This window comes from Haliotis rufescens, unplaced genomic scaffold (assembly GCF_023055435.1).
Source record: "Haliotis rufescens isolate VD_foot unplaced genomic scaffold, xgHalRufe1.0.p SCAF_42, whole genome shotgun sequence".
NCBI classification, from domain to species: Eukaryota; Metazoa; Mollusca; class Gastropoda; order Lepetellida; family Haliotidae; genus Haliotis; species Haliotis rufescens.
Window position 1 is genome coordinate 3653822 of NW_025964135.1, and position 22128 is coordinate 3675949.

At 45.7% G+C, this 22128-nt stretch overlaps 1 protein-coding gene across 1 annotated transcript in view; it reads left to right on the forward strand.

The window, feature by feature from the left end:
• Nucleotides 1-22128, forward strand: part of LOC124148207 (multidrug resistance-associated protein 1-like) — a 67807-nt gene that overhangs the window by 8936 nt on the left and 36743 nt on the right. The window contains exons 2-9 of the mRNA XM_048382860.1: nt 85-126; nt 2279-2458; nt 9681-9806; nt 12562-12690; nt 15424-15549; nt 16456-16517; nt 18587-18709; nt 19457-19711. Of these exons, the coding sequence (XP_048238817.1) occupies nt 97-126; nt 2279-2458; nt 9681-9806; nt 12562-12690; nt 15424-15549; nt 16456-16517; nt 18587-18709; nt 19457-19711 (1031 nt within the window). The 5' untranslated portion in view covers nt 85-96. The remainder of the gene's footprint in view (nt 1-84; nt 127-2278; nt 2459-9680; nt 9807-12561; nt 12691-15423; nt 15550-16455; nt 16518-18586; nt 18710-19456; nt 19712-22128) is intronic.

The window sequence follows — 22128 nt, forward strand, 5'->3', positions numbered from 1 at the left end:
TGCAACAAATATACATGTAATCACCCACCTTCAAGCACGTTCACCTGTGTGTTGCATGATTAATGAAGGAAGGTTCTGTTTCAGCACTTTGATCCGATGGAACTATGCGGCGGGTCACCATTATGGGTAGGTGATCTCTATTTCATTTTCATCATTAAGTGAATGAGAGCGTGAGCGAGTGAGTGTTTGACGCCTCTTTGAACAGTATACAGTTATACAACGTTGTGTCATCTTTATCTAAATGGAAAGCACGATTTTGATCCGACAATCATAGGATTCTGCGAATCTTGATGAGTGAGTGAGTTGGTTTAACGCCGCTTTGAACAGTATTCCAGTTGCATCACGGCTTGTCAGCTTAATGTGGGAGGAAAGCCCGACATGGTGTCAGACGTTTACCACTTTGGTGAAACCAACGAGCTCAGGTATACTGTTGACAGACCTAGAAACACAAGCGTGACGAACCGGGATTCGAATCCACGATCCTAGGTTTCTGGCACATCTAATTAGAGACGCAACTCTATACAGCTACTTGCGGCGCCTTGGACGTTGGGCCACCGTGCCCCTTGTATGATGAACATATATATCACCATGTACTCGAAAATATGTTAACTCGTGTAAAACGCACTTCAACTTTTGTCGTTTGGACACTTGGACAGCACACACCCGTGATGTGTTGGGGTAGTAGATGGCATAGTTTAACCCTTGCCATGTCGTGTGTAGGGGTAGTAGATGGCATAGATTAACCCCTGTCCTGTCATGTGTTGGGAAAGTAGATGGCATAGTTTAACCCTTGCCCTGTCGTGTGTAGGGGTAGTAGATGGCATAGTTTAACCCTAGCCGTGTCACGTGTACAGGTAGGAGATGGCATAGATTAACCCCTGTCCTGTCATGTGTTGGGAAAGTAGATGGCATAGTTTAGCCCTTGCCATGTCGTGTGTAGGGGTAGTAGATGGCATAGTTTAACCCTTGCCATGTCGTGTGTAGGGGTAGTAGATGGCATAGTTTAACCCTTGCCATGTCGTGTGTAGGGGTAGTAGATGGCATAGATTAACCCCTGTCCTGTCATGTGTTGGGAAAGTAGATGGCATAGTTTAACCCTTGCCATGTCGTGTGTAGGGGTAGTAGATGGCATAGATTAACCCCTGTCCTGTCGTGTGTAGGGGTAGTAGATGGCATAGTTTAGCCCTTGCCATGTCGTGTGTAGGGGTAGTAGATGGCATCGTTTAACCCTTGCCTTGTCGTGTGTAGGGGTAGTAGATGGCATAGTTTAACCCTAGCCGTGTCACGTGTACAGGTAGGAGATGGCATAGATTAACCCCTGTCCTGTCATGTGTTGGGAAAATAGATGGCATAGTTTAACCCTTGCCCTGTCGTGTGTAGGGGTAGTAGATGGCATAGTTTAACCCTAGCCGTGTCACGTGTACAGGTAGGAGATGGCATAGATTAACCCCTGTCCTGTCATGTGTTGGGAAAGTAGATGGCATAGTTTAACCCTTGCCATGTCGTGTGTAGGGGTAGTAGATGGCATAGTTTAGCCTTTGCCATGTCGTGTGTAGGGGTAGTAGATGGCATCGTTTAACCCTTGCCCTGTCGTGTGTTGGGAAAGTAGATGGCATAGTTTAACCCTTGCCATGTCGTGTGTAGGGGTAGTAGATGGCATAGTTTAGCCCTTGCCATGTCGTGTGTAGGGGTAGTAGATGGCATCGTTTAACCCTTGCCCTGTCGTGTGTAGGGGTAGTAGATGGCATAGTTTAACCCTAGCCGTGTCACGTGTACAGGTAGGAGATGGCATAGTTTAACCCTGTCCTGTCATGTGTTGGGAAAGTAGATGGCATAGTTTAACCCTTGCCATGTCGTGTGTAGGGGTAGTAGATGGCATAGTTTAGCCCTTGCCATGTCGTGTGTAGGGGTAGTAGATGGCATCGTTTAACCCTTGCCCTGTCGTGTGTAGGGGTAGTAGATGGCATAGTTTAACCCTAGCCGTGTCACGTGTACAGGTAGGAGATGGCATACTTAACCCTTTCTCTGTCAATGGAAAGGTTGTTCATGGCATAGTTTAACCCTTGCCCTGTCATGTGTTGGGATAGTAGATGGCATAGTCATAGTTTAACCCTTTCCCTGTTATGTGTTAGGGTAGTAAATGTCATAGTTTAACTCTTGCCCTGTCGGTAACCTTTTTGAAGTTACTGTTAATACTCTAGGCTACAAATGTCACGAAATGCCTTTTTGTGCATTTATCTTCTCGATAATTGAAGACTTGTTTCCCTTTCTGTTCCAGAACGAGACGTTGCTATGGGAGAACACGTGGCCAGAGTTCACTTCCTGTTTCCAGGACACCGTGTTGGTGTATGTCCCCTGCGGCTGGCTGTGGGTCACCCTCCTGCCCTACCTCATCTACCTCCTCAAGTGTGCCCCAGGGCTGCCGCTGCCGACGTCGACTCTCAGCGTCGCAAAACCCGTGAGTCCAGGACCCTCATCTACGGCATGGGGCGGTGGGGTAGCCTAGTGGTTAAGGCGTTCGCTCGTCACGCCGAAACCCCGGGTTCGATTTTTCACATGGGTACAATTTGTGAAACCCATTCCTGGTGTCCCCCGTCGTGATATTGCTGTAGTAACACTAAAAACATACTAGACCGGCAGCCCAGAGCACTTTGGTCAAACGAACAAGGTACCAATATCCGAACACAGGAACATTTACTGTGTAACCCAACATATTCATATATGGATGTCTGCCGGGGAGCCCCTGCTGCGTGTGGCCCCTGGCCCCCCCAAAAGAAGGGGCCATTCAAGGGCTGGATCAAACATTGGAGGTACCACATGAAAGTAAGTGTAAATGAACTGTTACATCTCACAGAGTACAGAATGGGCCACGCCAGACAAATCTTCCTCTGCAAAAGGCCTGCCAGACACCCCCAAAGAGGGTCCCAAAATTTGGGCTGGGTTAAACATTGGAGGTACCACATGAAATCAACATAAAATGAACTATTTCACTCTACTAAGAATAAAAACCCCATTGCCAGACAAATCGTCTGCTGCAAAGGCCCGCCAGACACCCCCAAATGTTGACCCTTAATGCACTCAGTGGACACTCTGGTAAAATTTGACCAGAGTATACATTCAAAGTACCAGATGAAAGTAAGTTTAGATCAACAGGTACATGTTACTGAGGACAACACGGCCCATACCTGACAAATTGTCCTCTGCATAAGGTCCGCCAGACCCCCCAGAGAGGGTCCCAAAATTTGGGCTTGGTTAAACATTGGAGGTACCACACTGGGGGGTCGCGCCTTCAGATTATAACAATTGCAATACAAACCAGGGGGGTCCAAGAAACAGGTTCTCATGACCTGCAAGTATGATCATGTTAATTCTAGTTCAAGTGGGAAATCACGCCATTAAGATAATTACAATGCCAAGACAAAGGGTGTGTCAAAGGAAGGTTTCTCATGACCTTCATGTATGATCATGTTTATTCAGTTCAAAGTGTTTTATGATTTGATAAATGCTTCAAGTTATATTGTGATTATAACGTCAGTAGCACTATTATTAAGATTTCATATTTGCATTCAGAGGTTGGCAGAAAAGAAAAGGCCAGGTGTGGTTTGGAAACGGCTTTTCTTTTAACAAAAGAATTCACATTTGCTTGAAAACACAGCTCTATGGTAACAATTATATGGGAATTTATACAAAATTCAGTCAATCGTGACAGATCAACAATTGCTTGTTTAGAATTTTGTGTTGTGGAAAACACCCTGAATGGATCAGGTTAATCCAACCTTTTTTGGCATTTTACCGGGAGGTGAGAAAAGTTTTCCCGGGAAGCGTGATGTCGATTTCTCGAGAGAAGTGACGTGCTCGTCACACACCTCAGAAAAAAAGAAGTTAAATTTATTGTGTATGGCTTTCCCTTCTTTATTGAGGGTATTCAAAAACAGATTGAAATCAAAACCATGTCACATTATGAACATACATTTACATTTAACAACAAGAACAAAATCATAAAACATGATGGGTAATTACATTTCACATTTGGTGGTGCGATAGTTTTGACGAGGTGAATATCAGTAACGGCCCTTCTCTTTTGAACAGAAAAATATTTTTGTATCCAACCGTGAAACTCCGAGAAAAGTTGTGAAGATCAGGACGAAAATACATCAAGAATAGAACATTCATCTTTTCGTGTCACCAAACCCTGTTCATCTCTTTCCGTGACTTGACAAACTTGATATTTAGGTTTCTCGATACGATAAACTTTTCGGGACCGACCATAAATATGGAAATATTTGGCCGGAATTCAGCTTTTTAGATGATAAAACTTGCTAAATAAACGGAGATCATAGGTTTTTAAACACAATTATCACCAAAAGATTTCCAAATGGTATTAGGGACTGTCATTTATCATTCTTATAGCAGGCTTTGAGGACTACCTAAGCATGTTTGGGTTTGTAGGAATCCATAGCCAAGCTATCAGGCTATAGCAGGCTTTGAGGACTTCATAGCTGATCAGATATATATTCACAAGAATCAGATTCATGCCTTTTTTCTATTACATTTCAACGATAGGCCTAATCTATGATATCAATACTAGTATTCAGAGACCTGATTTTATAAATACGTGATTTTAATCTCAATAAAATCCTTCCATCTTTAAGAACAAAACATAAATTTGATCATCTGTTGACTCTCAGAGCTGATGTCCAACGTTTCATTATGCACACTGGGATTACAGAGGGTCAACTGTGTGGGGTGGGGTGAGGGTCTGTCTAGCGGGCCTTATGCAGAAGAGGATTTGTTTGGCAATGGGTATTTTGTAATAAGTAGAGTGTAATAGTTCATTTTATGTTGGTTCCATGTGATACCTCCAATGTTTAAGCCTTATGCAGAGGAAGATTTATCTGGTGTGGCCCATTCTGTACGCTGTGATATGAACCTGTTCATTCAAACGTACCTTAATGTGGTACAATCGATATATATTCCAGACCAATTTTACCTGTGTATACCTGAAGGGTCAACTTTTTGTGGGTGTCTGGCGGGCCTTATGCAGAAGATGATTTGTCTGGCAATGGGTATTGTGCAATAAGTATAGTGCAATTGTTCATTTTATGTTGGTTTCATGTGGTACCTCCAATGTTTAACCCAGCCCAAATTTTGGGACCCTCTCTGGGGGGTCTGGCGGACCTTATGCAGAGGACAATTTGTCAGGTATGGGCCGTGTTGTCCTCAGTAACATGTACCTGTTGATCTAAACTTACTTTCATCTGGTACTTTGAATGTATACTCTGGTCAAATTTTACCAGAGTGTCCACTGAGTGCATTAAGGGTCAACATTTGGGGGTGTCTGGCGGGCCTTTGCAGCAGACGATTTGTCTGGCAATGGGGTTTTTATTCTTAGTAGAGTGAAATAGTTCATTTTATGTTGATTTCATGTGGTACCTCCAATGTTTAACCCAGCCCAAATTTTGGGACCCTCTTTGGGGGTGTCTGGCAGGCCTTTTGCAGAGGAAGATTTGTCTGGCGTGGCCCATTCTGTACTCTGTGAGATGTAACAGTTCATTTACACTTACTTTCATGTGGTACCTCCAATGTTTGATCCAGCCCTTGAATGGCCCCTTCTTTTGGGGGGCCAGGGGCCACACGCAGCAGGGGCTCCCCGGCAGACATTCATATATGAATATGTTGGGTTACACAGTAAATGTTCCTGTGTTCGGATATTGGTACCTTGTTCGTTTGACCAAAGTGCTCTGGGCTGCCGCTCTATACTCACTCACTTATATATGGTTCTGTTATGACATCAAGGGGAATTCCCAATGGGCATAGAGCGATTTTTGTTTTGCGCCAAAGTAGCACCAATACACATTTATCACTGCACCATGTATTTGATTAACAGACACCAGATGGTTGATGTAATGAACAATGAGACATGTCCTCCGTCTGTCTTACTGGTCGCAGCCCACTTGCGGTTACCATCATCCGGGCATTGTTTATAGCACCGTCTACAGGCCACTACTGGCGCTTCAACAAGTGTGCTAATGTGTTTTGTTGGATTAACGTCTACATCCCCGATTGGCTACAAATAACAACATACTTTAAAAGGCAGCATACAAATTATTGTTCACTTAACCCCAAAATATTATTCCGTCGAAAACGTTAGATTGCAAACAAAAGCCGCTACGGATTTTGGAAAGGATTGCGAGACCCACAAAATCGCAATCGGTTTATGTTTTCGTTCTGAAATCCTCATTCAATCTCAAGAGTAGTGATGTATATGATACTGATGTGATACGAGGGATTGATGAGGGAGTGCGGCAGCTAGATCACATCATCGGTGTGGAGATCCGTGATCAGAGTGAGTGAGTGAGTGAGTTTCGTTTTACGCCGCTTTTTGCAATATTTCAGCAATATCACGGCGGGGGACACCAGAAATGGGCTTCACACATTGTACCCATGTCGGGAATCGAACCCTGGTCCTCGGCGTGACGAGCGAACGCTTAAACCACTTGGCTACCCGGCCGCCCCTCCGTGATCAGAGGATGCCATTCTGGCAGCAAGGGCGGTTGCACCATTACATGGCGTTACATGACACAGCTGGAGTGTTGCTGACTGCGGCCTTGAGACACTATCACTCACCTATTCACTCACTAACCCCAACTCACACCATTACATGGCGTTACATGACACAGTTGGAGTGTTGCTGACTGCGGCCTTGAGACACTACCACTCACCTATTCACTCACTAACCCCAACTCACACCATTACATGGCGTTACATGACACAGTTGGAGTGTTGCTGACTGCGGCCTTGAGACACTACCACTCACCTATTCACTCACTAACCCCAGCTTCCACCATTACATGGCGTTACATGACAGTTGGAGTGTTGCTGACTGCGGCCTTGAGACACTATCGCTCACCTATTCACTCACTAACCCCAACTCCCATTGCATTGCGTTACATGACACAGTTGGAGTGTTGCTGACTGCGGCCTTGAGACACTATCGCTCACCTATTCACTCACTAACCCCAACTCACACCATTACATGGCGTTACATGACATAGTTGGAGTGTTGCTGACTGCGGCCTTGAGACACTATCGCTCACCTATTCACTCACTAACCCCAACTCCCATTGCATTGCGTTACATGACACAGTTGGAGTGTTGCTGACTGCGGCCTTGAGACACTGTCGCTCACCTATTCACTCACTAACCCCAACTCACACCATTACATGGCGTTACATGACATAGTTGGAGTGTTGCTGACTGCGGCCTTGAGACACTATCGCTCACCTGTTCACTCACTAACCCCAACTCACACCATTACATGGCGTTACATGACACAGTTGGAGTGTTGCTGACTGCGGCCTTGAGACACTATCGCACACCTATTCACTCACTAACCCCAACTCACACCATTACATGGCGTTACATGACACAGTTGGAGTGTTGCTGACTGCGGCCTTGAGACACTATCGCACACCTATTCACTCACTAACCCCAACTCACACCATTACATGGCGTTACATGACACAGTTGGAGTGTTGCTGACTGCGGCCTTGAGACACTATCGCACACCTATTCACTCACTAACCCCAACTCACACCATTACATGGCGTTACATGACACAGTTGGAGTGTTGCTGACTGCGGCCTTGAGACACTATCGCACACCTATTCACTCACTAACCCCAACTCACACCATTACATGGCGTTACATGACATAGTTGGAGTGTTGCTGACTGCGGCCTTGAGACACTATCGCTCACCTGTTCACTCACTAACCCCAACTGACACCATTACATGGCGTTACATGACACAGTTGGAGTGTTGCTGACTGCGGCCTTGAGACACTATCGCACACCTATTCACTCACTAACCCCAACTCACACCATTACATGGCGTTACATGACACAGTTGGAGTGTTGCTGACTGCGGCCTTGAGACACTATCGCACACCTATTCACTCACTAACCCCAACTCACACCATTACATGGCGTTACATGACACAGTTGGAGTGTTGCTGACTGCGGCCTTGAGACACTATCGCACACCTATTCACTCACTAACCCCAACTCACACCATTACATGGCGTTACATGACACAGTTGGAGTGTTGCTGACTGCGGCCTTGAGACACTATCGCACACCTATTCACTCACTAACCCCAACTCACACCATTACATGGCGTTACATGACACAGTTGGAGTGTTGCTGACTGCGGCCTTGAGACACTATCGCTCACCTGTTCACTCACTAACCCCAACTCACACCATTACATGGCGTTACATGACACAGTTGGAGTGTTGCTGACTGCGGCCTTGAGACACTATCGCTCACCTATTCATTCACTAACCCAAGCTTCCACCATTACATGGCGTTACATGACACAGTTGGAGTGTTGCTGACTTCGGCCTTGAGACACTATCACTCACCTGTTCACTCACTAACCCCAGCTTCCACCATTGCATTGCGTTACATGACACAGTTGGAGTGTTGCTGACTGCGGCCTTGAGACACTATCGCTCACCTGTTCACTCACTAACCCCAACTCCCATTGCATTGCGTTACATGACACAGTTGGAGTGTTGCTGACTGCGGCCTTGAGACACTATCACTCACCTATTCACTCACTAACCCAAGCTTCCACCATTGCATGGCGTTACATGACACAGTTCGAGTGTTGCTGACTGCGGCCTTGAGACACTATCACTCACCTATTCACTCACTAACCCAAGCTTCCACCATTACATGGCGTTACATGACACAGTTGGAGTGTTGCTGACTGCGGCCTTGAGACACTATCGCTCACCTATTCACTCACTAACCCCAGCTTCCACCATTACATGGCGTTACATGACACAGTTGGAGTGTTGCTGACTGCGGCCTTGAGACACTATCGCTCACCTATTCACTCACTAACCCCAACTCTCATTGCATTGCGTTACATGACACAGTTCGAGTGTTGCTGACTGCGGTCTTGAGACACTATCGCTCACCTATTCACTCACTAACCCCAACTCGCACCATTACATGGCGTTACATGACATAGTTGGAGTGTTGCTGACTGCGGCCTTGAGACACTATCGCTCACCTGTTCACTCACTAACCCCAGCTTCCACCATTACATGGCGTTACATGACATAGTTGGAGTGTTGCTGACTGCGGCCTTGAGACACTATCGCTCACCTGTTCACTCACTAACCCCAGCTTCCACCATTACATGGCGTTACATGACATAGTTGGAGTGTTGCTGACTGCGGCCTTGAGACACTGTCGCTCACCTATTCACTCACTAACCCCAACTCACACCATTACATGGCGTTACATGACATAGTTGGAGTGTTGCTGACTGCGGCCTTGAGACACTATCACTCACCTATTCACTCACTAACCCCAACTCACACCATTACATGGCGTTACATGACACAGTTGGAGTGTTGCTGACTGCGGCCTTGAGACACTATCGCTCACTTATTCACTCACTAACCCCAACTCACACGTTGGCTAAATTCCCACCTTTCAAGCTCAATGTACTTGCAAGAAAAATATTTTACAATTCCCACACAAACAAAAGGTTTATATAAATAGCAACGTTTATCGATCGGCCAGTACAGCGAAAGGAAGCCTATTTATCGTGCTGATGTTGTAATAGTGCTTAATGTTGTAACCTCACTCTTCAATGTTTCAGAGCCTGTGTTTGGTGCTGGTCGGGTTCGAGGCGGTGAAAGTGTTCGCGGGTTTGGATTCTGACGTCCACAGTCCCCCCTACACCGTCATGTTCTACGTGGGACGGTCTCTGGAGGCTGTCACATACGTGAGTTCATTGTTCATGTACAACAAGTAATATAAATAGTTGACACCGCAGAGCATAACGTTATAATAGGAATGACGTAAGGCGTATTATTTTTAACGTCACACATCATAACGTTATAATAGGACTGACGTAAATTATATAATTAGTTATGCCGAACCTCATAACGTTATAATAGGATTGACGTAAAGTGTATTATTGATGACAACATACATCATAACGTTATAAAAGGAATGACGTAAGGCATGTTATTGTTGACGTCATACATTGTAACGTTATAATAGGAAAGATGGAAAGCGTATTATTGTTGACGCCATACATCATTACGTAATAAAAGGAATGACGTATTGTTGTTATGACACCTCTTCTTTACTATTATAGCTTATTATTTAATGAGTGAGTGAGTGAGTCTGGTTTAACGCTGCTTTTAACAGTATTCCAGTCATATCACGGCGTGTCAGCTTAATGTGGGAGGAAAGCCCGAAGTGATGCAGGTCTTAGACATTTACCACTTCGGTGAAACCCACGAGCACGGGTATGGTGCTGACAAACCTAGAAACATAATCGGGGCGAACCGGGATTCGAACCCACAATCATAGGTTTCTGGCGTACCTAAGGGACGCAACTCTGCACAGCGAATCGCGGCGCCTTAGACGACTGGGCCACCCGTGCCCCCCTATTATTTAATGCTTTAGCTGTGGAAGTGCTAAAGGTGAACACATCCCCCCCCCCCCCCCCCACCCCTCACACCCCACCCCCATATATATAAATGCAACTAATCATACATGTTATACAACCGATCACACGTGTTATACAACTAATCACACATGTTATAAACTAATCACACATGTTATTAACTAATCACATATGCTATACAACTAATCACACGAGTTAAACAACTAATCACACGTGTTATACAACTAATCACACATGTCATACAACTGATCACACGAGTTATACAACTAATCACACGAGTTATAAAACTAATCACACGTGCTATACAACTGATCACACGTGTTATACAACTAATCACACGTGTTATAAACTAATCACACATGTTATACAACTGATTACACGTGTTATACAACTAATCACACGTGTTATACAACTAATCACACGAGTTATAAAACTTATCACACATGTTATACAACTGATCACACGTGTTTTACAACTGATCACATTGTAACCATCGTGTGTGGGATCCGTGGTTTATAACATCAGGCAACTGATCACCCGTGTTATACAACTAATCCCACATGTTATACAAGTCGCTATATAAGTGCAATAATCTTGGACGCGACGTTAAACCCAATTTCACCTCACCTCACATGTTATACAACTATCAACTTAAGATTGATATCTTAAAAAAAGACTTCATAATATGGGCTCCGTGGCCGCATGTCTGGTTTTATTCTAAGGTCTTTAAAAGCGATCCGAAATAAACTGCCATGCAAAAGAAAGTATACACTTGAACATTTGATTTGACTAAAAAAAACTACAAAGGTTATCAAAACGTTACAAAGCTTAAAACAGTCGCTAAAACACTGCAAACTTAAGGTCCAAAACACAACAATGATACCCGTATCTAATACATCTCCATCGAATAACCATTTCTTGTTTGTTCATTTTTAGCTACCATCAAACTTCGGGTATTACTTTCGTTTGTCCGGCAGTTTATATAATCACGAATTGGAGCCTTCTTATTTATGCTACAGCTTATAGTCTCGCTGCCGTCTACAGTGACAATGTTGACATTCATGTATTTGTTGACGGTGTTTCGTGTTGTGGTACAAATATGAATAGCATGAAAAGACGGGGATCGGACATTTGACATTCATAATGACATGTTTTACACTTATTTGTTCCAGGACATTCTTCAATCGGGTTTTTTTGCAGCAACAGCAATTTAACCAAAAATAGATATTCACTGGTCATGTTGGGTACCCTGTAAAAATGTGTTATGGGTCCTCCACAACATTAGCTGGCTCCTTTCTTCAAAGAAAATATTCTGTCTCGAAACAGTACCGCAAAAAATAACCTGGGACTCCGAACAGGGGACACAACTCTGCACATCACTGATCAAATCTAAACTCAATTATTTCTGTTTTATACGCGATGCACCTTCCTGAGGCAAGGGCGTTGTCTAACTATAAAATTCCAGTTTCCACCCTTGCCGAACTAACTGGAATTTCCAGGCTCGATCGTAGCGCCACCATTGGCTGTTACTAGTTATGTCCCTCCTATTGACCAATTAGATTCCACCTCTCTTACCACTTGCTTCAAACAATATGGCGGCGTCTTGTCCAGATGACCTGATCGATAATCAAGATCAAATTTGTAATGAAAAGGGTCTTTCCTCGCGAAGTGCCTGAAATCACTTGAGTACCTTGATTAAGAACATGAAAAGATTAACAAAATATTGGTCGACGCCCAGTTCGCAGAACACATGATTTGCCAATCCTGCAGTCGACCGAAATCTGCCCGTTGACATGTGGTTTGCGAACCGGATGTCTAGTTCGTCACGCGATTTTGATTGGACTATGCGAAGACTCGTTAGTGCAGCCAAAACTCCGAAAATTCAGCCTAGTTTGGCAAGGGTGGAAACTGGACTTTTAAAGTCAGTTAACGCTCTTGCCTTGGGAAGATGTACGACTAAAGTATATCAGTACGGGGGCTTGCCGCCAATCACCATCAGGGTTCGATAACCAACCAAGGTACAATGTATGAGAAACATTAAACTTGCGATATTATGTTCCAGCTGTTGGCGGCCATGTTGTCGCTCCTGTGCACATCTCATGGAGTGACAACTTCAAGCATCCTCTTCGTGTTCTGGCTGCAGCTGAGCGTGGCCGGCATCATCCCGCTCTACTCCAACTTCATACAGGAGGTACGTCACTGGATTGTCTGGTCCAGACTCGCTATCACTGGATTGTCTTGTCTAGCCTCGATTGGTTACAGATCGCCGTCTTATGGCAAGAGTGCTGTAGGTGCTGCGTTAGGCAACACACATCACTCTTTTATGTAAATTGTGCGAGTAGCAGGACAGGTTTACCCTTTTCGCGAACACCTGGGGTCATCACTGATTTTTAGTGATCCATTCATGTAATTTTCATCACTTTTGCGTCAAGTGGAATTTGTTTCGAGACTAATTATTCTCTTGCGTTGAAGTTTTATATTATCTGTAGATATGTTTAATTCATGAACTTCTGAATAGCATCGGTACTGCTGGCCATGTCATCTAAGGCGTCATCTCAACTCCAATAGCCGCTCCCGGATCCGCAGATCCAATATTCAGCTCGCTTATGATCCTTTATCTATGGGGGCGGTCGGGTAGCCTCGTGGTTAAAGCGTTCGCTCGTCACGCCGAAGACCCGGGTTCGATTCCCGACATGGGTACAACGTGTGAAGCCCATTTATGGTGTTCCCCGCCGTGATATTGCTGGAATATTGCTAAAAGCGGCGTAAAACGTCACTCACTCACTTAATCTATGATCTGTGGGCACCATACCAACATGCTCAACGCCTACGAGCCCGAGTACATGACACGTATTTTATGGATAACAACTTCTTTTATTTTTATTTACGAAGTTTCAGGGCGTCTTGTCCCTTTATTCAACTGATGAAAGAGCCCGAAGTAGCTCTGAAACGTTGTTTTAAAGAACAAAAGAGGTTGTCCATAAAAAGACTGAGACTGTATTCATGTTCTTCCAACTTCTAAATGCCTATCAAAGACTTCGTCTACGAGTTCTGTATTATTATTCACTTTTGTCCTGGGCGGTCGGGTAGCCTAGTGGTTAAAGCGTTCGCTCATCCCGCCGAAGACCCGGGTTCGATTCCCGACATGGGTACAATGTGTGAAGCCCATTTCTGGTGTCCCCGACGTGATATTGCTGGTATATCGCTAAAAGCGGCGTAAAACCATACTCACTCCTCACATCACCTAAGTGATGTGCAAAACGGCGGTAAGCCTCATCCACTCACTGTAATATATTTTAGATAGTGACAAAGTGGCTTTAAGTGAATATTTTAAGCCGTCCCTGGACAACTGACACTTCACCATAAAGCATACAATCAATGGCAATGGTTATTTCCATGCGAAGAGCACTGAAAAGTGGTTATTAAAGATAAGCCCTTGTTGTTCTGGGCCTGCTTGCACAAAGCGATCTTAGCGCTAAGATGATCGTAACTCCCATACTTTAACATAGGCTGACAATAGTCTTAGCGCTAAGATCGCTTTGTGCAAGTGGGCCCAGGACTGTAGTGTTCCAGTTCACGAAAGCATTCACTTCATGTAAGAGAATGTGTCAAGTCTTGTCTTTCGATGAGAACATTAACATGATGCCCTTATTGGTAAAAAATGAAGTCTCACGTCTCTATGGAATACTGTAAGGGACATTCTCGCGATCTCGCATTCTCGCGATCTCGACCTTTGGAAACGAGGTAAATATACTTATATATATTTTGGCCAAATCTCGCGTTCTCGCGATCTCGCATTCTCGTGTTTGGGGTATATTTACCTCGTTTCCAAAGGTCGAGATCGCGAGAATGCGAGATCGCGAGAATGTCCCATACAGTATTCCATACGCCACTGTAGCAATAACCACGAAGGTTGAACTCACCTTTCAATCCACTTTTTACACAGTTGGCATATTCAAGTGAGTGAGTGAGTATGGTTTTACGCCGCTTTATGCAATATTCCAGCAATATCACGGCGGGGGACACCAGAAAAATGGGCTTCACACCTTGTACCCATGTCGGGAATCGAACCCGGGTCTTCGTCGTGACGAGCGAACGCTTTAACCACTAGGCTACCCGACCGCCCGGCATATTCTACATAGCAATGGTTATTTCCATGCGAAGAGCACTGAAAAGTGGTTATTAAAGATGAGCCCTCGTTGTTACGGAGAGTAGCGTTCCAGTTCACGAATCATGTGAGCGGAGTAATGTCCCTTTGTACGAAGACAGACGACCCGTGAAGATCCGGGTTAGAATTGGTCATCACTAAACCATGCTTGTCGTACGGGGCGACTAACGTGATCGAGTAGCTAGTCTCACTGACTTGGTAGGTGCATGCCATCGTATCCCATTTGCGTAGATGCTCATGATATCAATCACAGTATTGTCTGGTCCAGAATCGAATAATTACAGACCGTTGTCATATAACTGGACTATTTCTGAGTGCGGCGGTAAATAACAAACAAACAAATCAAAACGTAGACAGACGAACAAGAGCGTCCAGTAAGAGGGTTTCCGGACAAACGGGGTCAGGATTCACGAGGTTGTCCTGTAGTGACGAGGATGCCCTGTAGTATCGAGGTTGCCCTGTAGTGACGAGGATGCCCTGTAGTGACGAGGTTGCCCTGTAGTGACAAGGATGCCCTGTAGTGACGAGGATGCCCTGTAGTGACGAGGATGCCCTGTAGTGACGAGGTTGCCTGTAGTGACGAGGTTGCCCTGTAGTGACGAGGTTGCCCTTTAGTGACGAGGATGCCCTGTAGTGACGAGGTTGCCCTGTAGTGACGAGGCTGCCCTGTAGTGACGAGGATGCCCTGCAGTGACGAGGATGCCCTGTAGTGACGAGGATGCCCTGTAGTGACGAGGATGCATGTGTTTGTTACAGGTGTACACCACCCAGCCGTTCCTGTTCTATGCGTTCCTCCTGCAGTACCCCCTTGTCATCCTCCAGCTCATCCTGCACTGCTTCGCAGAGAAGACTCACAACTTCAACGAATACGACTATGAGACGGTGAGCTTCAGTAGGACTGTCGTCGGGGTACACTAATGGAGGTCACTCTGTGCCATGGCCTTGAGGACCTCGGGGTACACCAACGGAGGTCACTCTGTGCCATAACCTTGAGGACCCCATGAAGGTCCAGACTAGAATAGGTCTTCAGCAACCCATGCTAGCCGTAAGAGGTGACTAACGGGATCGCGTGATCTTGGTTGATGCATGTCATCGTATCCCAATTTCGTTGATCGATGCTCATGATGTCAATCACTGGATTGTCTGGTCCAGACTCGATTATCTACAGATCGCCGTCATATGGTTGTAATATTGCTGAGTGCGAGTTTAAACAACAAACAAACAAACAAACAAACAAACAAACAAACAAACAAACAAACAAGCAAGCATGGCCTTGAGTAATGGTTACGACATTAATTAACGGTTTACAACTGGAGTCCAGCCGGTTTCATAGATTACCAATAACGTGTAGAAGATGATAACAGTGAGGGGAGGTGCGGGGTGTGCGACGTCGGTGTGTCGGTGTAACGTCGGCTTGAACAGTATTACAGTATTTCAGTTACAACGATGTGGGAAGGGATGCGTGTAGTGTATGTGTGCATGCGTGCGTGCGTGCGTGTGTGTGTGTGTGCGTGCGTGCGTGCATGTGTGTGTGTGTGTGCGTGCGTGCGTGCGTGCGTGCGTGTGCGTGCGTGCGTGCGTGCGTGTGTGTGTGTGCATGCGTTCGTGTGTGTGCGTGTGTGTGCGTGCATGTGTGTGTGCATGCGTTCGTGTGTGTGTGTGTGTGCGTGCGTGCATGCGTGTGTGTGTGTGTCTGTGTCTGTGTGTCTGTGTGTGTGTCTGTGTGTGTGTGTCTGTGTGGCTATCATAAAAGGTACATTTTGAGAATGTGTTTGATTTCTATTTCAGCCACAGTGTCCGGAAGTGAAAGCATCGTTTATCTCCCGGATCCTGTTCTGGTGGATGACGAAGTGAGTAGAACAGAATCGCTTATCCCTTCCAAGACACCCTAACCCTAAAATCATCGCAATGATGTGATACTAATGCAAACAACCTCTACTACTATATCTACTATACTGCTGCTGCTGCTCCTACTACTACTACTACTACTACTACTACTACTACTACTACTTCAACAACTACTACTACTACTACAATTAATTTTGCTGTTACTAATGTGACTATTAGTACTACCGCCGTCATAGAGCCTTGAAAATTGCCGAGTGCGGCGTTAAATAACAAACAAACAACACTATTACGACGACGACGACGACTACTACTTCTACTACTACTACGACTACTACTAGTACTTCAACAGCTGACCGCCTCCGTGGTCAAGTGGTAGTACGTCTGCCCGGAGAGCGGAAGGTCCAGGTTCGATCCCCGGCCGCATGATACAAAAATACGTCAAACGATGGTACATATACTTGTTGTTACCCTGTCTGGCGCTCGGCATTAAGGGGCTAAAACACGGACTAGTCGGCACGGAATCAGTATACTGTGTCTGTGTGGGGTGTGCATACTAAACTGCGGCCTAGTATGTCAGTGCAATAACCTTGAACGCGACGTTAAACCCCATTTACTTCACCTTCTCCTAAGAAAGACTTCCTGCCACGTGCTGCCGGGACGTGTCGGTAGGCTGGTACCACACAGGCCTTGCCCTCGGACCGTGGTCACAGACAGGTGAGGCGCCTCGACGTTATAAATGCCCGGTCACTGATGGTCTCTTACTGATAAATCTGGCATCTAGGGCAGCGGGGCACAGGGCGGCAGGGTGTTCGGTCGGCCTGAGGTCATGATCAGGGCTCGATAGCTAGACACTGGGGCTCCGTTATATTTATCACTGGGCCAACTGTCGTTCTGGCCTGATTCAGAATCGTTTTATACTGGATGGACATTTAACAGCCTGAAGCTAATGGTAGATATATTGATGGTTAGGTAACCTGGTGCTAAGGGTAGATATATTGATGGTCGGTGGGTGGGTAGCCTGGTGCTAAGGGTAGATATATTGATGATCGGTTGGTGGGTAGCCTGGTGCTAAGGGTAGATATATTGATGGTCGGTGGGTGGGTAGCCTGGTGCTAAGGGTAGATATATTGATGGTCGATGGGTGGGTAGCCTGGTGCTAAGGGTAGATATATTGATGATCGGTTGGTGGGTAGCCTGGTGCTAAGGGTAGATATATTGATGGTCGGTTGGTGGGTAGCCTGGTGCTAAGGGTAGATATATTGATAGGTGGGTAACCTGGTGCTTATGGTAGATATATTGATGGTTGGGTAACCTGGTGCTAAGGGTAGATATATTGATGGTCGGTTGGTGGGTAGCCTGGAGCTAATGGTAGATATATAGATGGTCGGTGGGTGGGTAGCCTGGTGCTAATGGTAGATATATTGATGGCTGAGTGGGTGCGTGGGTAGCCTGGGTTTAGTAGCAGATATACAATGAACAGAGACTAACCCAATAGCAAGGATTCGCTGGTGGTGTGTTGGAATCCAATATTCGAGCTGATTATTATTCTTGGTTTAACAGCACCATACGCCTGGTTGTTTATTCCACCGAAGTGTTAAAGTCCACTAGCTGCCTAACGTGCAAACACATCAAGCCAAACAATTGTTCAATTGGTCGGAAACTCCACTTACTCACTAAGATCTTTCAAAAATCCCCGCTGGGGCCTTCGTAAAACGAAAATGACCCAAATAGTGTATCTTTTTGTACCGTTTACAATCTAAACATGTGTTAACGTGTTTAAATTCTAACATGTTTAAACACTAAACATATTTAAATTCTGAACATGGTAACTTTCTAAGCATGTTTAGATCATCGGGATGCTGTGTTTAGGTGCTGTTTTGGCTGTGAGATTCGTTTCATGTGTTTAGACCCTAAAAGAGTTTAGATAGAGCCAACCAAAAGTGTGTTCTGGTTTAGGATTTAAACACATTTCTAAACATGTTCAGATCTAAACATATCTTGTTTGTGTTCACATTCTGAACACATATTTACAGGGTGTACTCATACACCGGCTCTCCTCGTCTGTTTGCAGACTGATTGTACTTGGCTTCCGGAAGCCGCTAGATGGAGGAGACCTCTGGGACTTGCACCCACGTGACCAGTGTCACCGCGTGCTGCCCCAGTTCGAGGCTGTCTGGAGAGAAGAGCAACAGAAGTAAGCTCCACGTCGGGCTCAAGACATTTCCACTCTCTCCACTTAAGTGAATAACATCATATTTGCGTGTTTCAAATTATATGTTTAGTTTTACTTAAAGAACATGTTAAAGTTTGCCCAAAGCATTCAGTGGAAGATTTTACCATATTAATGTTTAATTATGAGGAGATCAAGTGTAATAAATAATTAACTGGTTCAATTCTTTGAATGGCATTATAGGTGATACACAAAAGGAAAGAATTTATGGATGTCAACTTCTTTATTATGAGGAACACAACGTTTCGGAGTACATGTATATACTTACTCCTTCATCGGGTGAATAAGTGCTATTAAGTTTCCGCTGGCTTCCCTTGTTAATTTTCCACCTTTGTTATCTTATTATTTTTGTTGTTCTTCCTGGCACACATACATGCTCTCTGCCTCATAGCATTCATTCACCTGATGAAGGAGTAAACATATACTCCGAAATGTTGTGTTCCTCATAATAACGATCGTAACAGGCGACTAACGGGATCGGGTGGTCTTGGTTGATGCATGTCATCGTATGTCAATTGCAGGGATCGATGCTCCTGATGTCAATGACTGGATTTTCTGGTCAAGACTCGATTATTTACAGACCTCCGTCATATAGCTGGAATATTGCTGAGTGCGGCGTAAAACAACAAACAAACAAACATCACAATAAAGAAGTTGACATCCATAAGTTCTCTTCCTTGTGTGCAGAATATGAATTTATTTTGGTTTCAGGTCCAGTTCATCATCCGTGCACAAGTCAGGCTCATTGGGTAGTTTCCCGACCAGTTCTTCCGGCTCTGATGAGCGATGGCCGCTACTTTCTTCCGGGCGCCTGCGCAACCACCAGGGCGTGACGGACGGTGCCCAACAGAAGTGGCCCTCGCTGTCCCGCGTCCTCTTCAGGACGTTCTATCCCGTCCTCCTCAAGTCGTACTGCTGTAAGGCCGTGTCGGATGTGTTGCAGTTTGTGTCTCCTCTACTGCTGAGGTATGTGTGTATCAAGTCGTCACCAATTATTTACAAACAGACCCACCGGTACCCAACTACCCACCAACCCACCGCTTCCCAACTCCCTGCCAACCTACCCATCCAGACATCCACCAACCCGACTTCCCTCCAGCCAACCCCTTCGCCCCAGGTTTTAAACACACCAGTAAGTGAGAATGGTTTTACGCCGCTTTTAGCAATATTCCAGCAATATCACGGCGGGGGACACCAGAAATGGGCTTCACACATTGTACCCATGTCGGGAATCGAACCCGGGTCTTCGGCGTGACGAGCCAACGCTTTAACCACTAGGCTACCCGACCGCCCCATTAAACACACCAACCAATCCTCACTACTTAGCTCTCGCACAAAGACACAGTCTGTTCTGTGACTGTAAGTTTCCAGTATTAGAGAATAGTATTAGTCACACGCACAAACACATTTAAGAACACTAAGAATTTCAGACCTCGGCGGTATACGGACCTCTTGATTTGTGGTCCTGTGCTACCGCCTGTTCTACGGAGACTGTTGTACAAGTGTGAGTGAGTGAGTGAGTGAGTGAGTGAGTGAGTGAGTGACGTTTTACGCCGCTTTTAGCAATATTCCAGCAATATCACGGCGGGGAACACCATAAATGGGCTTCACACACTGTACCCATGTCGGGAATCGAACCCGGGTCTTCGGCGTGACGAGCCAACGCTTTAACCACTAGGCTACCCGACCGCCCCTGTACAAGTGTGAATATTCCTAGTCGCCATTAACCGAGCATGGTTTATTTGTACATTTTGATGTTAATATTGTACCAAGTTCGTTGAAGGATCTGGTGGTATACGTGTTCTGCAAGTGCCTGTGAATCTAATTTCAATAAATATTAAAAATATTATCCTTATTTGAGTTACTGCCCGTTAGGTGCACTTTATTTAAACATGTTTACATTCGAAACATGTTTAAATAATACCCATGTTTAGATTATTTGGATGTTTAGGCTGTGAGACGATAGCTCATTTCATGTGTTTAGACCATTAAAGTGTTTAGATAGAACCCTCTCATCTACCAACCACCCTCTCATCTACCAACCATCCTCTCATCTACCAACCACCCTCTCACCTACCAACCATCCTCTCATCTACCAACCACCCTCTCATCTACCAACCACCTTATCACCTACCAACCACCCTCTCATCTACCAACCACCCTCTCATCTACCAACCACCCTCTCATCTACCAACCACCCTCTCATCTACCAACCACCCTCTCACCTACCAACCACCCTCTCATCTACCAACCACCCTCTCATCTACCAACCACCCTCTCACCTACAAACCACCCTCTCACCTACCAACCACCCTCTCATCTACCAACCACCCTCTCACCTACCAACCCACCTTATCACCTACCACCCACCCTCTCATCTACCAACCACCCTCTCATCTACCAACCACCCTCTCATCTACCAACCACCCTCTCATCTACCAACCACCCTCTCACCTACCAACCACCCTCTCATCTACCAACCACCCTCTCACCTACAAACCACCCTCTCACCTACCAACCACCCTCTCATCTACCAACCACCCTCTCACCTACCAACCCACCTTATCACCTACCACCCACCCTCTCATCTACCAACCACCCTCTCATCTACCAACCACCCTCTCATCTACCAACCACCCTCTCATCTACCAACCACCCTCTCATCTACCAACCACCCTCTCACCTACCAACCACCCTCTCATCTACCAACCACCCTCTCATCTACCAACCACCCTCTCACCTACAAACCACCCTCTCACCTACCAACCACCCTCTCATCTACCAACCACCCTCTCACCTACCAACCCACCTTATCACCTACCACCCACCCTCTCATCTACCAACCACCCTCTCATCTACCAACCACCCTCTCATCTACCAACCACCCTCTCATCTACCAACCACCCTCTCATCTACCAACCACCCTCTCAACCAACCACCCTCTCATCTACCAACCACCCTCTCATCTACCAACCACCCTCTTATCTACCAACCACCCTCTCATCTACCAACCACCCTCTCACCTACCAACCACCCTCTCATCTACCAACCACCCTCTCATCTACCAACCACCCTCTCATCTACCAACCACCCTCTCACCTACCAACCACCCTCTCATCTACCAACCACCCTCTCACCTACCAACCACCCTCTCATCTACCAACCCTCCTTATCACCTACCAACCACCCTCTCATCTACCAACCACCCTCTCATCTACCAACCACCCTCTCATCTACCAACCACCCTCTCACCTACCAACCACCCTCTCATCTACCAACCATCCTCTCATCTACCAACCATCCTCTCATCTACCAACCACCCTCTCATCTACCAACCACCCTCTCATCTACCAACCAACCTCTCATCTACCAACCACCCTCTC